At 38.0% G+C, this 20452-nt stretch overlaps 1 protein-coding gene across 3 annotated transcripts in view; it reads right to left on the bottom strand.

The window, feature by feature from the left end:
• The window catches only part of LOC150080956 (uncharacterized protein ZK1073.1-like), a 404766-nt gene that overhangs the window by 76950 nt on the left and 307364 nt on the right, over positions 1-20452 (bottom strand). For all 3 annotated transcript variants that reach the window (XM_090381331.1, XM_090381332.1, XM_090381333.1), the window contains one exon: positions 16199-16331. In XM_090381331.1, coding sequence (XP_090237457.1) covers positions 16199-16331 — 133 coding nt within the window. The remainder of the gene's footprint in view (positions 1-16198; positions 16332-20452) is intronic.

The following is a 20452-nucleotide window of genomic DNA, read 5'->3' as shown; positions in this document are numbered from 1 at the left end:
TAAACATGGGTTCCACCGGTTGATGAGAGTCATCTACCACCTAGTACATTGTGTTCAGTTTTGTATCGCTGTATGTGTTTTTCATGTTTCCAAAGGGGACACTCCTTTGAAAACGCTAGATGTAATTCTCTGCAGTTTGAACAACTAGGTGTTGTAGCTATGCATTCAGCATTTGTGTGCACAGTGGATCCACATGCAGCACAAGCAGCTGCTCCTCTGCAGACTGTTTGTGAGTGCCCAAACATCTGGCACTTGTAGCAGCGTAAGTGGTTTGGAATATACACTTTATCATGGCAATTAAGATAACCTGCTTTGATCACTGTTGGTGGGTTTGGGTTATTGAAAGTGAGTATTATGTTCTGAGTAGGAATAAGTATTTTTTGTCATTATTCTTCTTACATTGATTACTCCTTGATCTTGTAGTTCTTGTTTCAGCTCATCTGACACGTTCATGAAGTCCCATTCTGTGATGACACCTCTTGACGTGTTCAGGGAAATGTGTGGCAAAATGATAACGGAAGTTCTACCAAAAGTTTTTAGATTTAGTAGTTGCTTAGACTGTCGAGCAATGGCAACTTCAACCAGTAAGTCTCCTGATCTTAAGTGACGAACTCTCTTGGGAGTATCTATCATGCTTTCTAGGCATTTTTGCACTAGAAATGGTGAGAGTTTGCCAACAGGTCATTCTTTGGTCGAGTGAATAAGGAAGGTTGGAGTTCTGATTTTGGCTACATCAGCCTTTTGACATTTAGCTGCAACAAAATCAGGCTCCGACTGTTTTCGCCCTGTAAGTATCTCATCTATCCACCCAGTGTATTTCTGGGTTTTAGGACCTGATTGCTTCATTTTGCCCTGGAAGGGAGAGCTTCTCCCTCCAGGTTACTGGCCTGCCACCTGGAGACAGGAGCAGTGCCACCTTTGTGACCAAGTGGTAGTGGGTTAGTAATAAAACTAAAAATTAAGAGAAGAAAAAATGAAGGTTACTTCACCTTCTGATCTAGTAAAGTGCTTTCTTTACTGAATGAAGTGAGTGTTAATGTAAAGCTGAAAATAAGGAAAGGATTTTATTTCACCAAGAAAGAGTGCTAATTTACTTGCAAAGATTTGGTTGGTTGTTTTAGGATTTTATGGTACATTAGTGTCTAAGGCCAAGTCAAAAAGGTGTAAAATATAAAAGTATAATATTATAATTGTTTATATATTATTGTAAAGGAGTATACGATATAAAAAGTTTATAAAGCATAAAACAATAAAAACATTCTAGATAAAGTTATTTAGATTTAATAAGTTGTAAAAACTTAAATATAGCTGACATGTTGTCATTGTCTGATAAAATCTGTCTGAGTGTATAAGGCTCAGACAGATGGAAAACATAAATGACGATCATTATAAAAATACGGACATTCATTATAAAAATAAGGACGAATGTGTTGTAGAAAGGTCAACTTTTATCAAATATGACCCGCAAAAATCTAGTCTCAGGTACTACTGGAATAGCATTAAGTCCAAGCCTCAATTCAGGTTCAGGGTGAAGATTGCGTTTTCGGCATGCAGTCTTCTGTGGAGAAAAATGCATGCAAACAGTCTTCTGTGGGGAGAACCTGAATCCGTTATTCATTGTGCATGAGTTCAGATGGTCAATGGCATGTTGCAGTTGCCTCTCAATTACCCTCATGTTGCAGGAATGACAGAATATGCTAAAATCATTATCATAGAGGGCACAATTTACAGATGGAGGAAGTTGTTCTGTGATGGTATTCATTTTGATGGAAAAAAGCGTAACGCTTAAAACGGATCCTTGCTGTGGTAGGATATTGTCGGAATATACCCCAAGCTTTATTTTGTGCATTTTTTGCTGCTGTGCATTTAGCATTCCACCAAGGTTTTGGAAATGGTGGGAATCGGCTAGATGTTGAATTGTAGCTGCAGCTGCATGGACAATGCTTTTGGTGATGTATGCCACTGCATCACTGATAGGCTCCTGACTGACTGCACTGAAGTTAAAGTCTACCAGGTGTTGAAGCATATTCCAGTCAGCCTGATCAATCTTCCATTGTGGTAACCTAAAAGGTGGGCACAACCTCCCTTTAGGTAAGTTGGTTATAGCGGGGGAAGTGATCGCTTCCATAAAGGTTCTTCTCTACCTCCTAGGTGAGTGAAGGAAGGAGAGAGAGAGGAAGCATATAGAAAGGTCAATAGCAGAGAAAGTACAGGTAAGCATGTGGGAAAAGGTGCTAGTTCCCACATTTACAAGAGAAAGGTCATTGTCAGTGAGCATGTACTCTATGACATGTCCCCTTCCATTAATGTCGGCACTACCCCACAGGGTATTATGTCCATTGAAATCACCTAGGAGTAAGACAGGAGTAGGCAGCTGCACAATGAGATCATCAAGGTCTTTCTGGGAGATATCAGCCCCAGGTGGCAAATAAACTGAACAGACTGAATTTCAAATAACAAAGCTTAATAAACGGTCCTCACCTTAGATAATCTGCTGTTGTTACACGAAGTTGGAAGGATGAATAATTGAGGTTTAAGAGGTTTTAAATAATTTAGAGTTTAAAAATAAGTTAATTAGTAAGGATACGGAATTAAAAATTAGAACCGGTGAAGCAAATTGGCTTCACCAATTTGCTTCACTGGTTTCATATTTCCAAGTCTTTAATTAATTTTTCAATGACAACCAGGGATGAAGTTGTGCACTTCTACTTCCTTGAGCACATTTTAATTCCATTTTTAATTTTGTATCCTTACTAATTAACTTATTTTTAAACTCTAAATTATTCAAAACCTCTTAAACCTCAATTATTCATCCATCCTACTTTCATGTAACAACGGCAGATTATCTAAGGTGAGTACCGTTTATTAAGCTTTGCTATTCAAAATTGAGTCCAATCATATCAGCACTTTAAGAAATTCTATAACTTATCTAACTGAACAGACTGTTAATAAAAACCCTACCGTAAGGTGAACCGCTACCATTTCTACGTTGGTGGAGAGTGGGATAGTTTGAAATGGGGTATGGTTGCCTAGAAGTATAGCAACACCCCCATGAGAAGGTCCATTCCTGGTTCTGTCCTTTCGGATGATAGTAGTGTTAAGAAGGGAAGGGTTTTCATTTGCCTTCAGGTATGTCTCTTGTAAGCAAAAGCAAACTGGCTCATGCTTTTGCAAGAGGGGCCCTGATGTCATCATTGTTTCACTGGAATCCACGACAGTTCCATTGTAGGAATTTAACCATTATTTTGGCTTGGTGGTTCCATCAGGCGGCTTGCAAGGTGCTGAGGGCTTACTTTTGTCAGTCTTGGCTTTATCTTTCCTGGGGAAGTACGGATGCTGCCCAGTGTCCATTTCCTCCTCAACAAAGAACTCCAAGACTGAATCTTCTTGTACCTCCTTCTCCTCGACATCCATGTTTTCTTGGGTACTAGGGGATACTTCAACTTTCTTAGTCTTTTCTTTGGAAATTGCTTTTGTTACTTGTGGAGCATTAGGATGTACCGATATAGGAGTGGCAGCTGATTGGTCTTTCTGTGCAGGTTTTTGTGGGCTTAAGAGATAACGTGCGATGGGAGTGATTGCCTCTTTTGGAGGAATGGTCACGTCTGTCTGAGTTCCGATGGAACATCTCCCTGCTACCTTCTGGGCATAGGTATGCTGGGTATGCGTGAGTATGCTGGATGTTCTCCCTTGCAGTTAATGCAAGTGGGTTGTGGCTGAACGTGCTGTTGTTTCATGGTCTTTTGCACCACATCGAGCGCATGTAAGGACTCCACGGCAGGCCATTTGAGAATGTCCACATTTCTGACATTTAAAACGCCTTAAAGGGTTTGGAACATATAGATGTACTGGACAGTTGATGTAGCCAGCTTTAATCTCATCAGGAGACTTAGGTGAGTTAAAAGTCAGGATTATTTTTCTAGTTTTAACAAGTTTCCCATCTCTACGCGCATTAATTCTCTTTACGGCAATAACTCCCTGGTTACAGTTCTGAGCAGATTTCCTCCTTGGCAATGTCGAGAAGGTCCCACTCTGAAGTGACACCTCTTGATGAATTTAGTGTTCTATGTGTTGTCACTGTTATGGATATTCCTATAATTGATGTTGCTCGGAGTAGCTGCTCAGACTGCCTGTCAGTTTTAGTTTCAATTAAGAGGTCACCAGAACAGATCTCTTAACTGATTTGGGTGAACCTGCTAACCCGTCTAACCCTTTCTATATAAAGAAGGGTGACATTTTGCCAATTGGTTTTTTGCTGGTAAAGTGTATAATTAAAAATTTTGGGACAGGCCCTGATGATATTTCAGCTCGCTGCCTCTTTGTAACAATAGTGTTATCTCTGTTGTCGTCTATATTTGCAGATAGGGACCGGGTTGGGGCCCCTGAAGAAGTAAGTTTATCAGGATTCATGAAGTTTTTGAAATGGTTCAGTGCCCGGGCTCCCCACCCACCACAGAGCCCAGAGGGATGCCCACCACCCAGCATGCAATAAATGCGCTCGGGAGTGGAATGCCAGGGCTACCCAGACACCATAACCGCACCGCCGCCAGCGTGAATCCTGTCCCTCGGACCATAACTATAGGGGCATGGCATTGACACGGTTGACCTCACAGGTGAGCCTACTAGCCGATTGATCCTAGCCGGGCCTTCCAGGACCACCCGTCTTGTCGAAGCAGAGGCCAAATTGAAGCTGGGCCCTCGACCACCAGGATCCCCCTTTCTGAATTCCCATGGGTTGCACAGCAAGCACGCCAGATTCCATTGATGTTAGCCTGGAACCTAGGCTGTGGGCGTTGGATCCCAGTGATGTAAGTCTGGAAGTCCAGCAGCATCACTAAGAGATCTCCCTCACCAAACATACAGGTGCCCACATTGAGGGTCCTTGCAAAGACGATCAGAAAATCGCTTGGCAACTGGGGCAGCCTTGTCTAGGTGATCGTGTATCACCTCTTTAACCAGTGACTCCATTATTTTCCCCGGAACAGAAGTTAAACTATGAGATCTATAATTATTTCTGTCACCCTTTGCACCCACTTTGCGAATTGGGGATACATTTGCAAATCTCCAGTCCATGGGGACCTCCCCCTGAATCTAAGGATGCTCTCATAATTATGGCTAAGGGTTTGCTTACTTCCCTTGCTGCCTCCTTCAATATAACAGGATAGAATCCATCTGCCCCAGGTGCCTGCCTTATGTTTATCTTCAACAATTTCTCTACCACTTTGCTCTCAGTTATTACAAAATTATTTAACTCCCTGTTAGTCTGATACACATGTGGCCCTCTCCTCCTTGTCCTCGAATTACTCCTCATGTGTGATGTAGATGCAAAATACTCATTCAGTTTATCAGCTACTTCAGCATGATCATCAATAGTCGAACTATCTATGTTAAGTGGACCGATTTGATTCATCCCCTTCCTTCTAGAGTTTACATAAGTAAAGAACTCTTTGCTGTTTTTCTTTGCATCCTTTGTTAAGGATTTCTCGTAATCTGCCTTTGCCTGCCTAACCTCCTTTGTGACTTGATTACAGGCTAGATTATATCTGCGATAGGCTTCTGTGTTGCCTGATAATTTATATGAATCCCGTGCATTTTTCTTCTCTGTCACGAGCCTCATTAATTCATCTGACATCCATTTAGGCCTGATCCTTCAACAGTATTTCTTAGTTAATATGAAAAGCCTAGTAGCCTCTAAGATTAAGTCCCTGAAGGTTTCCCATTTAGAATTCACTGTTGGTAACATCATCAGTTGATCCCACTGTATAGAATTTAAAAACTGTCTGAGACCACTGTAGTCACCTTTACGAAAACAAAAATTAGCATTAGCATTAGCATTAGCATTAGTAGAGGCATTTGATGCAAGAAAGCAAGCTTATGCAGCATCAGCCAAAAAAAAAAAAAAAAAGAAATCCTTCCCTTTACCCTTGATGGTAGTTATATCTTTAAGTAAATCCCACATCAGTACACTGTGATCACTTTCACCTAGTGATCCCTTTATCTGCAAATTCTTAATGCATGAATAATCACTGCTGATAATCAGATCAAGAGTATTACTCCCTCTGGTTGCCCCTCGAACATGTTGCTGTAGAAAACAATCCTCCAATAAAATCACCAAAGTCTTCCTAGCGTGCAAGCGACCAATCCACAAGTTCCAATCAATATGTAGAAAGTTACAATCCACAATTACAAGACATTCTGATTTACTGGCCCACTCTATTTCTCTGCAGAACTGTTCGTTGTACTCATCAGAGTCATTAGTTATAACACATTTCTATTCTCATTTTCCCTTTCCCAGTGTTTATGTTACACCAAACAGATTCAACATTGCACTGCCCACCAATGTTAACTGGATGCACTTTCTTAGATTTCTTAACTAACAGCTTAACCGCTTGTCCCTTCCAGCTTTGTCTATCTTTTCTGTACACATTTTAATCCCGAAATTCCAATTCTACACTACTTTTAGCATTAGCATTTGTAGAGGCATACGATGCAAGAAAACAAGCTTATGCTGCATCAGCCAACCCCCCCCCCCATTTCACCCTTCCATTCATTCCCAATGCCTGTCAAGCTCAGCCTTAAATTTATTTAGGCTATTAGCTTCCACAACAAAATATGGAAGCATGTTCCACCAATCAACTACCCGCTGGCTAAAGGCAAATTTCCGCACATCTATTCTACAACTATCTTTCCTCTATTTGAAACTATGCCCCCCTCAGGTTCTTAGTCTGAGCAAGACAAAGAATCCCATCAGCATTCAGCTTGCTCAACCCATTCAAGGCCTTATACACCTCAATCAGATCACCTCGCAGGTGTCTACTCTCGAGGCACTGCAATTTGCACGACTTAAGCCTTTCTTGGTAAGAGCACCCCTTTGTTCCCCTCACCAATCTTGTTGCACTTCTTTGTACACATTTTAGCAACTCTACATCCTTTCTAAAATGAGGCCTCCAGACCTGTACACAGTAATCTAGGTGTGTCCTGACCATTGCCTTGTATAACGTGCAGTCCCTGCTAGCAAAATTCCTATATATCATTGACAAGACTCCACGACCTGCCCTGGCAGCCCATCTTCACTGCTAGGATAACTTCATATTTGACTACACAATTACCCACAGGTCTTTTTCACTTTTCACTTCCCTGAGTGTAGTTCCACACAGTTGGTACGTTTCTCTTCGGTTATTGCTACCCATATGTAGTACTTTCCATTTGTCAATGTTAAACTTCAGTTGCCACTTCTCAGCCCATTTTCCCAATTTATCTAGGTCCAGTTGGAGTAGCATACTGTCTTTACTATCATTAACAACCCTGCCAACCTTTGTATCACCTGCAAACTTGGACATTAAACCCGATATACCTTCATCGATATCACTGATAAATATACAAAACAACAATGGGCCCAAAACTGAACCCCGTGGAACTTCACTAATAACATTTATCCATGAAGAGCAGTGTCCATTGATTACCACTCTCTGTCGTTTCCCACACAACCATCCCTTTATCTATTGTAGCAACCTACCATTAATGCCATACCTCTCCAATTTGTACAGCAGTCTTTCATGTGCAACAGTATCAAAAGCTTTCCTGAAATCCAAGTATATGATATCAAAGATATTTTTGGAATTCAGTTCCTTTGTGACCACAGCATAGTATCCAATCAAATTGGTCAGACAAAACCACCCTTTAAGAAACCTGTGCTGTGTCTTAACTATTACTGCAGTCTTATCTAAATGATCCTGCAATGCTTCTTTAACCAGTGGTTAAACCAATGATTTTCCCTGGAACACAAGTTAAACTAACAGGTCTATAGTTACTTGTGTCACCTTTTGAACCCTCCCCCCTTTGTGAATTGGTGATACATTTGCACACCTCCAGTCTATGGGGACATACCCTGAGTCCAAGGAAGCTCTCATAATTATGGCTTAAGGGTTTGCTTACTTCCTTTGCTGCCTCCTTTAATATAACTGGATAGATTCCCACCCACCCCAGGTGTCTTCTTTATGTTTAACTGCAACAATTTCTCCTCCACTTTGCTCTCAGTTAATACAAAAACACTTAGCTCCCTGTCAGTGTTTGAATAACTCCTAATGTAAATGTAGATGCAAAATACCCATTCAGTTTATCAGCTACCTGAGCATGATCATCAATAGTCAACCCATCTATGCTGTGGTCCAATCTGATTCATCCCTTTCCTTCTAGAGTTTATATATAAAGAACTCTTTGCTGTTTTTCTTTGCATCCTTTGCCAAAGATTTCTCATAATCAGCCTTTGTGACTTGATTACAGACTAGTTTATACCTGTCATAGGCTTCCGTGTCACCTGTTATAATTTATATGCATCTCATACATTTTTCCTCTCTGCCACGAGCCTCATTAATTCATATGACATCCATTTAGGTCTAAACCTTGAACAGTATTTCTTAGTTGGAATGAAAAGTCTAGTAGCCTCCAAAATTAAGTCCCTGAAGGCCTCCCCATTTAGAATTCAATGTTGGTAACATAATCAGTTGATCCTACTGAACAGAATTTAAAAACTGTCCGAGACCTCTGTAGTCACCTTTACGAAAGCAAAAGCCCTTTCCTTTATCCTTGATGGTAGTTACATCTTTAAATAAATCCCACATCAATACATTGTGATCACTGTCTCCCAGTGGTTCCTTTATCTGCAAATTCTTAATGCATGAATAATCACTGCTGATAATCAGATCAAGAGTATTACTCCCTTTGGTTGCCTCTCGAACATGTTGCTGTCTCGAACATGAAAACAGTCATCCAATATTTTGGGGTATTTTTTTTTTTTTTTTTTTTTTTTTGGAGCATTAGCAACTAAGGCCATATTGCTCTGGGGATATGCGGTGGTCATTCCCTGACCTTTCTGCATCCTCCGTATTTGGTGGCTCACGGGCTCGAACCCCGGTCTAATCAAGCAGCATGTGCTACGCACTGCTGCTCCTGCCCACCTGGCTACGGAGGCATCCATTTACTTTTAGCAGAAAACAACGAAGAAAGCATCATAGCTTTTTCGAAAAGTCCAGTCTCAAGTATAGCTGCTACATGATAGCCGACTCGTGAGAATCACTCTCTGCACAGAATTTAAAAAATGGTTGGAAAAAACTGTGGTCTATTGCAGAAGAAACCATAGGAGATGATCAGAATCAAACTGAAGCAGATGCGGGACAAATACAGAATGAGATGATCAACTTGTTTCGGTCGATACCTGGGTTTGAAGATTGCAATGATGCAAGGGCGTGGCTGGAAAATGATATTGATTTACATAGGGTTTCCTGTTTTAAATGAAAATGTGAATGTAAAAGAAATTGGAGCTCCTGAAAATGATATGGATGAGGACAATGACAAAGAAAATGACATCAACACTGAGCTTACGCATGATGAGGCATTCGCCGCACTAGAGACTACGATAGCTTGGTAAGAGCAACAAAGTGAATGCTCTTACCAACTCAACTACTCTTGCTGAAAAGAGTGAGAGATCTGGCAACAAGGAAACGAAGTTCAAAAATGATGCAGAAAAAAAAATAATTATTTTTGTAAAAGGCCAATAAATTATATGTTATTATGGATGAAAGTTCCATTTGTTTTGTTACCTATGAATAAAAATACTTAAGCAGAACTTAGCGATTTCATTTCTAAACTTACTAAACCTCTTTTATAGTCTCCAGAACAGTATTTTTGATGGGTTCGAAAATCCAAACAAATCGAAAGTCTGAACTACCCTGGTCCCAATTAGCTCAGATTATTGGCTCTACTGTATAATCTTGCATTCTGTTGCATTAAAACATAACTGCCACTTTTTTTTAACTATTCTTGAAGCCTGTCCAAGTCATCCTGAAGGTAAGAATGCTGCTTGGCACAGATCAATAACAGCTCTCCCAATCTTTACATCTTCAAATTTTGACATCATGCTCCCTCTATCCCTTTGTTGATGTATTTATGAAAATCAGAAACAACAGTCCAAGGACCAATTGGGAGACCACCAAGACAATATCCACTAATCACAATCTTCTGCCCTGCAGTCATCCTGAAATTTTTCATAATCCCAACATGTTCCAGCTTATACAGTAATCTTTCAAGGAGTACTAAGTGAAATGCCTTGCTAAAATCCAAATAAACTATGTCAAAATTGTTCCTTATATCCAGCTAATGAATAACTTCAAAATAGACTAACAGGTTAGTACATATTGTGTGTCCTTCAGAATGCCATTTCTATTTAAATATATCTGACTACACTCTTAATCATTGCCTCCAAGGTATTCCCGGCCATTGAAGTAAAGCTAATTGATCTGTAGTTACCAACTTCACCCTTAGAACCACTTTTATGTACTGGCAATACACTGGCACTTCTCTAATCCAAGGGAATCTTTCTCAAGGCAATAATGTCCTCATAATTAACAATGATTCAATGCACTCTCTGGCTGCCTCCCTCAAAATTACTGGATATATGCCATCAACCTCAAAAGACTTACTTGCCTTAAAGCTCAAGTTTTTCTGATAAGCAGTCATCAATAATTTAATGTCTCAGCCTCACTCACAAAGTCTCGCCTCAGTACAAAGCAGCTTTCAGTAAACCAATGTGAAATAGCTATTCAATTCATTATCAGCATCAGCTGGGTTATCTAAGGCTTTCCTACACCCAGTTTACAAGGGTTAAACCCGATTAGTTTTCGTCTCTTTGTATTCACATACATGAAAAATCCCTTGTTCTCATTCTTTGCTCTCTCTCTCTCTCTCTCTCTCTCTCTCTCTCTCTCTCTCTCTCTCTCTCTCTCTTAGCCAGTGCATTCTCATACTCAGCCTCAGCCTCCCAAACCTTAACTGTGGCTATTACAGATAAACTTGAGCAGTTGTATGCTTCAGCACTTTTCATCGCTCTGTAATTTTCCCATCAGCACCCTTCTTATGCTATATTTTCTTAATGATATACAAATACATGTGTTCATGGCATCTGTGTTTATTGCTTTAAAGATATTCCATAATTCTAATGTGTTCACCCTCCCTCTGCAATCCACCCAATTAATAGATACCATGTAGCGCTTTAAACTTCCATAATACCCTTTTCTAAAATTAAAACCCTTGCCTTTACCTTGGGATCAATGGTTGTTTTGGACAAATTCATTAATGCTAAGATCTATTTAGACATCTCGGACCAATAATATGTTACCTATGCTTTGGCAACACATCAGGGAAGGCCCACCTGTATCACTGGGACAATGCTCTATATCATATTGCTCATGTTGTGACAGACTCGTTTGAGGATATGCAAGTGGAAGAATTGGTCTGGCCAGCCCAGAGCCCTGACCTCAATCCTATATAGAACCTCCAGGATCAATTGGATCATCAGGAGCATGTAAAGAAAGGCCACCTAAAAAAAGCAGCTGAAGTGGTCATTGCTTTGAAAGTCAAATGACAGTAAACATTGGAGGACATGGAGACTAGAGGCTGCCATAAAGGCTAAAGGTTTCAGCACACTATTAGTTTTCCTGAAAATAAAGATTTCTTGTAGATATACAGGTGTCCAGATATTAATGGTAGGGTAGTGTATCTATGCTGAGGAGGTTGACCAATAAACTGATATTTATTATTCTGTTCCTGCAGTTCCTTTTGCTATTTCTTCTTCAGTGACTTCCTGTAGATCCCACTGGCTTATTACTCCTTTTGAGAAGTGGGATGACTTTAATTGGGATTTTGTCTATGGAGGACAAATGCAACACAAAATATGTTGATGGCAGAATGGAGATTATCATTCCACAATAAAGTGAATGCTATAACACAGCTGTCAGTTTTTTTTACTTTTGAAAAGCTGAAGATTAGGTATTTGTAGGCTGGAGGAGATTTTCTGGAAAAAGCAGGAGGTTTTCTAAAGTCCACAATGCAGTAAAAATCAAATTTCACTGAAAAAAAAAAAAAAAAAAAATACACATTTCATATTAAAATACAGTCATACGATTGTTTACCAGTACAGTACAATACACATTTAAATATTAGCTTACCTAACATTTTTCAGCCAGTGGATTTCTGTTTGGATTAATTTTTAGACAAATGAATATGATTGCTTTAAGCAAGATAGTGCAGCAGACTTCACTGTCAAGAGCATTTCCTAAACTGCATCAGATAAGATTTCAATTCAGTTTTTCCCTCCCTACCGTCTGAATATTCTCTAACACTCAGCATTACTATGAGGAATTATTAAAATTCCAAGAGTGACTTGAGTTAACTTGTCATATTTCATAACAAATTATTCCAAGGACACTATACATCAATTCTTTCTTCTTTCAAAATGGTATCTGGTAGGTTCTCACACTGCTATTGACAGGAGTGATCTGCAAAATATCTATTTCTCTATACCTTTGATGATACTGATAATTACTTTGTTTAAGTTTGGTTCAAAAAATTAGTTCTCCAAATACAATTATATTTAAGTTAAAATTAAATAATATTTAACTTAATGTTACTGATTAATCCAGTTGGGAAACTTGCTATCTATGAATTCTGTTTGGAACTAGTAGACTTTTGAATGCCATAAGGAAACTTGGTTTGGTCTTAGGGAATTCACGATAGAAAGTCAGCTAATTTCCAAACTTAGTCTGCAATTTACAAATTTATTCACTAAACATATACAGCTTCTGCTATGAGTGTATTAAATATATGAAGATGTAACACTTAACTGGATTGTATCAGTATACAAATAATTCCAATGGCAAGTGCAAGTTTGTAACTTATAAATAAACTTGCACTAATATTTTTTTTTTTTTTTTTTTTTTTTTAATGGTATGTATAAAACAGCTAACACTGAAGTTTTACCATGTCAACTCATCTGGCATTCATGACGTTGGTCTCTCACTGTTCTTTTTTAATTGTGATTAACAAGGAAGGTGGCCTTTACTAATCTATTGGCAGTGCCCTTGTATTTCTAGACTCTACTGGCAATGCAAGTTAGAAGTTAAATGCTGAATTTATTTTCTTTGAAAAAAAAAAAAAAAAAAAATCTTTATTTAGTTTTTAATAAACTTTAAGTTCTTTCATTATTCTTTATTGCTTTCTAAATTGAAAGAGGATATCATTCCTGGGCCACATATATATGAAAATTGCATTGGAAATGAAAACCTGCAGAAATTTGCCCCCTCCCTTTATGATTAAGTCAATAGTTACAGCAAAGTATTCTTAAGTGTTTACCATGGCTGTATTCTTTATTGAAATTCAGAGAAAATTCACAGCATTTTTTTAAAAAAATTCTGATTTTAACAGTTTTACTGTTTTGGAATGAGGCTGGAGAAGGAGCAAAATGCTGTTTTGAAAAAAGATGGAAAACTCTTTGGTACCAACTCTAACATGATAGTGAGAGGAGAAGGGATCTAATTAAATAAAAAGGACAGATTATGAGAGTCGGCATATATGATATAGGCATATGAATAGGTGCAAAAAAAAAAAAAAAAAAAAAAATCTCATATGAATGAGTGATAAAGTAACATACCAACCATTCTCAGAGAGTCCTTCACCAACATGTTTGGTGTTACCAATCAGATCTAGAAAATTTTGGCAAGATTTGTAATCAATGATGTGATGTGATGTGACCCCACCACTATCCTGACAGCCTGAGTAAAACACACAATTTCAAACAATGGAAACCTCCAGTTTCACCACCTCCAAAGAAGGCAAAACTATTTCTATTGGCTCAAAGGTAATGAAGGCAATTTTTTGGGATTACAAAGAAATAATAATAGTGAACTATGTTCCAAAGGTAAAATTGTAACAGCAATAACCTATTAACAACCTATTATGCTAGTTAAGAGATGCTATGAGGTCTAAGAGAAATAAAATTCTGACAAAAGGCATCTTGTTTCAACAAAATACAATGCACAACTCAAACATCAATCATAATGACTGAAATACATCAGTGGTATGAACTGCTCTGATACCCATCTTATTTATAAGATGTGGCCCAGTCATATTTTACTTTTTGTTTACAAAACTTAAATTTTACATGGCTGGACAAAATTTCAAAATAAAGAATTCCTATCAGCCATAGAATAATTTTTTTCAGGTCTTAACCTTTTTTCTGGCACACTCTTGTTCTATTTGCTAGAAGTGCACACCAGAAAATCTTAACATTTTCCTTGCAGCATCATCAGAACAAATGTGCACATCTCCAAAGAGACTATATTTAAAAATAATAAACAATGCTAGTATCAGTCAACTGCTTCATAGTGAGGCCATAAATTTTTCGATACCCGCTCACATATTGCTGAAATCACATTTTCATTCATGCTTTTTTTTTTTTTTTTTGAGAAAACATGAGAATTGAAGATTTTTGTCTATAATATTCTTTATTCAATTAACTGTACTGTGAAAATATGCTGGAAAATAATTTTACTTACAATATCATTAAACCTAAACATTTTCATCAAATCTCTAATCAGTGGTCCTGAATCATCAAAATAATGAGAAATCAGTCAGTGGAACTAAGTGTGATTTCAGCAATATGTATTCTTTACTTGTTCTTATTTATTCAGTGGTCTAAATTATGCCAAATTAGCAAGGCAGTCTCAAATTAATAATATAAAAACAAACAAAAGTCAAGTTAGTAATACATATTTCACAGAATATTTCTTCTGATAGAAAGCTTGGTATGCTTACCCCATCCCCTCAACAGAACATAAGCCTGTAATGGCATGTGGTACTGTGCAATAATAACTAAACTAAAACCAGAGGTGTAACACACACACACCATTATAACAAGAAACCAGCTGGTTTCTTTCCCTTAAACAGATTCAACCAAGAAACAAAATTAATCAAGTTCTGAAAAGTTAATTACAAAATTTCTTTTCCATTCATATGTAGTGTCTGCATTCATATGCATTATTGCATCAGCAGTAATCATGTACCTTGGTCGTTTGTTTTCTCTCTCTCTGAATTACATTGGTGACAGTGTACTCAGTTTAACAATAAACTACCAAGCCAAGACAGTTTGTTTCCTTTCGGCTTACAAGTGCATAATAATTATTAGTGTAATAATTACAGTAATAATGGACTAATAATATTTTAGGGCAGAAAGTCTCAAAGCATCTAAAATTCAAACTATGATATTTGTTAGTGCAATTGAATTTTTTAAACAAACTGAAGTCAGTACATTGGCATCGTCATTGCAACATCTCATACTATGAAATCCTTCACGAATTTCCCTCCTTATACTTCATATAAGTAATATTTCCCCATTAGAGAAGACTAATCAACTGGATTATCATTTAGAGAAGACATTGCAACTTTAGTGAAGATTAGTCAACTGTCTTGCCAACCCTTTGAGTACCTACTCGCTCACTGAATAAGAAGCCAAATAGCTTCGAACCAATGCTGTCTGAGTGGTGGTAATTAACTGAAATAAGTAGCAGTAGTATTCTCTAATGAGGAAATGCTATTTATTTGAATTATAAGGAGGGCAACTTGTTGCGAAGGATTTCACAATGAGATGTTACAATAATGATGCCAATGTACGAACCTCAGCTTTTCTAAAAAATTCAACTATAGTGCAGAGGTTCCCAAACTTTCTGGGTTCTGAGTGTCTCAATAATTTTTTTTCATGACACCCCCTAGGCCAAAAGAAATACCGAACAGTACAGTTAAGTAGTTAGGTCCAAACAACTTAATAAGTAATGTTGAAACTGTAAACTACCTCAAGATAGTGGTTTGCATGGTTTCTGACAGATTCAGAGTATTGCTGTGTTTCCCTTGAAAATTTAAAATATTCTACGCCACCCCTGTGAGTTTGCTGCAGCACCCTGGGGCACCACAGCACACAGTGTGGGAACCGCTGAGTTAGTGCAAATGCACTAACTGATGTTAAAATAATAATGGATTAAATTTTTCCCTTTGCAGCAGTAAGTAAATATTATATTTAACAATGATATTTCTATTTTAACAGTGATATTTCTCTATATATTACAATTATAATGTTATGCTTAGCTTTAACGTTAGGCTTTTACTTATAAAGTGAACAATATTTAGCAATGTTTCATTATTTTGCTTTCATGCAGAAAACATTACTGTTAATAATGCTCTTAAGCAATCATGAATTAACAACTGATACATATTTAAACTGACAATAATGCATTAGTTAATAGTAGAGAGTAAATGTTTCCCACGCAACTTTTCCCTTCTTTTTAACAAAAATAAAGATTAAATAGCCACTTACCGATTCAGTGATTACATCTCGAACATCATCCAATTTTAATAATGTTGTAAATTTTGGATTCATCTCTTCTATCATTGAGTGCACATTGTCAACATGAGATGACTTTGCTCCTGTCACAAGTAAGGTATCCACACTTGAAAATAACAAATATAGAGTTTCCATTAAAAAACAATTTTTGCACAGACATTTATATGCATTAATTTTAATTTATTCCAACTACTTTTGTACATTTTCTTTCAAACAATACTGTTGTAACTGAGATTAATACTATTTTAGTATTAATGTAACTTGCCACTATTGTTATACGATACAATGTTATATCCCGTACTAGATAGTGTTAGCTTAGTTTAGTACAGTATAGTATACAGTATAATATTATCAATTAATCAGTAAAATTTATTAATCTTGTTAAACTTCATTGTCAATTAAATTGTACTTTTTTAACTAAATACATATGACTTAGATTTTACAAATGTAACATTATTAATTAATGCATAACTTGGTACGGAAGTTATATAACGAAACTCGGAGATAATACTTGAAACTGAAAAAAAAAAAAAAAATATATATAGATATATATATGTATATATATATACAGTAAACACCCGCTATTCGCGGGGGTTACGTTCCTGGGAAATGCCGCGAATACCGAAAATGCGAATACTGAGTTATGGCTCCCATAGTAATAAAGGGGTTCCGTTCCAAAGTATGAAATATATAAGAAAAACTAGTCTAAAATTTTGTCTATGTATGTATTATATGTACCTTCATAATATGACTATGTACATAGACAGTACATAGTGAAATGCAAGCATATGAGATCGAAATGAAAATAAGAAACAATTTAATATTAAATTAATATTTATTAGAAATTTCAAACAAATCTTTCAATCCAGTGCTTTTGCTTTAGCTAAAAAACTTATTCTGCCCGTTCTATCACCAGTTTCGCTAAAGTGTTGATAAAGGAGTTTTGCCTTTTCACGAATGATGAGTGAACTTAACGGAATTTTATTTTGAGTTCGGTCTTCTATCCACAGATTTAAAGCCTTTTCCATTTTTTCTAATTTAATATCACGAGTTACAGAGTAAATTTCTGAAGCAATTAGCGCGTTTTCACGGATACTACGGCGGATTTTTACTTCCGATTTTTTGATTGATCGTACCGTTGACTCATTGACTTTATATTGTTTTGCCACTGAGGAGACACTTTCACCATTAGAAATTTTGTCTAATAACTCAATTTTATTCGCCAATGTCATCACCTTCTTTGATATTTTCACATTTCCCTTGTTATTTGTAGCCATATTTTTGTACAGGTTAAAAAGAACTTGTCCAAATAAAATCACTTTCTTCCGTTAACACACTCGAAAAAGTCTGTTTTACACTGCAAAATGGTAGATTTATCACTTCTGTAAGCATATGAATTAATAAATTGATAAATTTATTCAATTTATAAGCATATAAATTAAAAGCAAACGACGAAACCTTCCATGGCAAGTGCATAACACATACTGAACAAGGATTAGCGAGAAACATACAAACTCACGATTTTGTCACCCCCTCTTCCCCCACCCACTGAGCACTGTTTTGACCGGGAAAGATAATTTTAGCCACGCCCATGTTTTTTTATGGCGGAAAATGTTCACAGCGCTTTAAAATTCGTATTTTTTTAGGTTTCATTTTATATTAAATCAGCAACCGTGAATATGCAAAACCGCGAATACAGATACCGCGAACAGCGGGGGTTTACTGTGTATATATATATATAGTGTTATAACTGCATTGGGATATAAGTTTAGGGTTATAATTTTGTACAGAAATTGAAATTTTATTGAAATTAAATTGAAATCATGACTCAGACCAGAGCGGCAAGGCAAAAGGCTCAAGCTAATAGGAGTGCTGTGGCTCAGGGGAGAACTGAGGGAGGCAGTTGCCCTCGATATCACAGCCTTTTAAAATGCACTGCTAGTTTGATGTTTGTGGAGCAATCAGGTACGGAACATGATATTGGCAAGGAGAATGTCTTTGTGTGTGTATGATGTAAGGAGTGTAAGGAAATCAGGCGAAAACTCAGTGTTGTTATGGGCCTATACAAGAACTTGAAGGACAGGGTATGTGCCCTTGAAGGATCTAAATTGAGGGGCCCATCAAGCTCTCAGCTACCCACATCAACGCCAGAGCTTGTGCTTGATCATCACATAACACAGCGGCAACCCAAAAGGCAGAATGCGCAGGTCCCACAGGAACTAGTAGTTGTCGGTGACTCTATTGTCAGGGAAACGGGAAACATACTGTGTAAAAAGGATAGCTAGAACAGAACCAGGGTATGTCTGCCAGGGGCAAAGGTTAATGACTTTGTGCAGATATCTTTTATGGGCACAAAAGGTGATATTGTTGTACATGTTGGCACTAATGATATTAAGAGTAGGATACCAGCAGAATTACTTAAGAAGTACAGGTCACTGTTGAAAAGGCTGTGAATTAGGGTTGAAGTGTCTGCAATTCTGCCCAGACACGATAGGAGCGAGTATATGATGAGAGCCTTGTTGATCAATTCGGCCCTGGAAAGATTGTGCAAGGCTCAAGGGGTAGAATTTTTTTTTCAGTCTGGTCTGTGCTTGTTAAAAGGAGAGACTGCTTCTACAGGGATGGGATACACTTAAATAGAAAGGGTGCAAGAATATTTGCTGATGCTATCAAGGCAGCGTTAGGTGGGTCAGAAAACTGCTAACTTGGGGGGATACATGGACCAATAGATTAACAGTAGCCACTGGCAGAGGTGAAAGTGATTCTTGCACTGCTTCTACTGGAATGAGAGCAGCAGCTTGGAAAACAAGATGTAGGGTATTTCAGAGACTGCTGGGAGTCACTGCGGTACAAGTAAACACATGGGTTGTGTTAGGATAGCTAAGAATAGGAACAGGTGCATGTATACTTGTGTGTACACCAATGCCAGGAGTTTGATAAATAAATTTGATGAATTTGACGTGTTGTTCAAAACATCAAAGGCAGATATTGTTGGGATATCACACAGATATAAGGAATGCAGAACTGGAATTTGAGGAGTACAATGTGTACAGTAAGAGTAGACAGGATAGGATGGGAGGAGGGGTTATGAAACACATAACATCCAAGGAAGTGCAGCCAGTCGACTTCTCTGGACAGTGCAGTGTTGGGTCAGTTTGGTGTGACATCAGCACTGGGAGATCAAAATTGAAAGTAGGATGTGTTATAGGCCTAATGACTCTGATGAGTATAATAAACTGCTGTACAGTTTATTATACTCATCAGAGTCATTAGGCCTATAACACATCCTACTTTCTCTGAAATACCCTGCATCTTGTTTTCCAGGCTGCTGCTCTCATTCCAGTAGAAGCATTAGCATTAGCATTAGCAGAGGCATATGATGCAAGAAAGCAAGCTTATTCAGCATCAGCCAAAAAAAAAAAAAAAAAACCCACTCCCATTTCACCCCTCCGTTTGTTCGAAATACCTGTCCAGTTGAGCTTTAAATTTGTTTAGGCTATCAACTTCAACAACAAGTGATGGAAGTCGGTTCCACCAACCAACCACCCGCTGGCCAAAGGCAAATTTCCGCACATCTATCCGACATCCGTCCTTCCTCAATTTGAATTTATGCCCTCTGAGGTGATTATTCTGAGAAGGATGAAGAATTCCATTGGCATTGAGCATGCTCAAACCATTCAAAGCCTTATACACCTCTATCAGATCACCTCGCCGGTGCCTAGTCTCCAAACTCTGTAATTTGCAAAACTTAAGCCTTTCTTCGTAAGAGCAACCCTTTGTTCCATTTACTAATCTTGTTGCCCTTCTCTGTACCCGTTCCAGCAGCTCTACATCCTTCTTGAAATGAGGCCTCCAGACCTGTATACAGTACTCAAGATGTGGCCTTACCATTGCCTTATACAAAGGGTACTAGGAAAGTTTTGCAATACAGCTTTGTTTATTTAATTTTTTCAAAGTAATTTCCTCTACATTCAATACACCTCTCCATCCTCCGAAACCAATCTTTAAACCAGTTCTGCCAAGTTTCACTAGGGAGTAAAGCACACTCGTTGTCCCAAGCCCGTAGAAGGTCCTCATCACTGGAAAACCGCCTACCTTTTAGCTTCATTTTCACATGCGGGAACAGTGCAAAGTCGCAGGGAGCAAGGTCTGGTCTGTAGGGAGGGTGCTCGAGAAGTTTCAGTCCTGTCGTGGTCAAATATTCGGTGCAGGCTTTGGCGCGGTGAG

This window comes from Mastigoproctus giganteus, chromosome 9 (assembly GCF_048544385.1).
Source record: "Mastigoproctus giganteus isolate SK-2022 chromosome 9, ASM4854438v1, whole genome shotgun sequence".
NCBI classification, from domain to species: domain Eukaryota; kingdom Metazoa; phylum Arthropoda; class Arachnida; order Uropygi; family Thelyphonidae; genus Mastigoproctus; species Mastigoproctus giganteus.
Note: the sequence above shows the minus strand (reverse complement) of the source record. Positions and strands in the feature narration are given on the sequence as shown.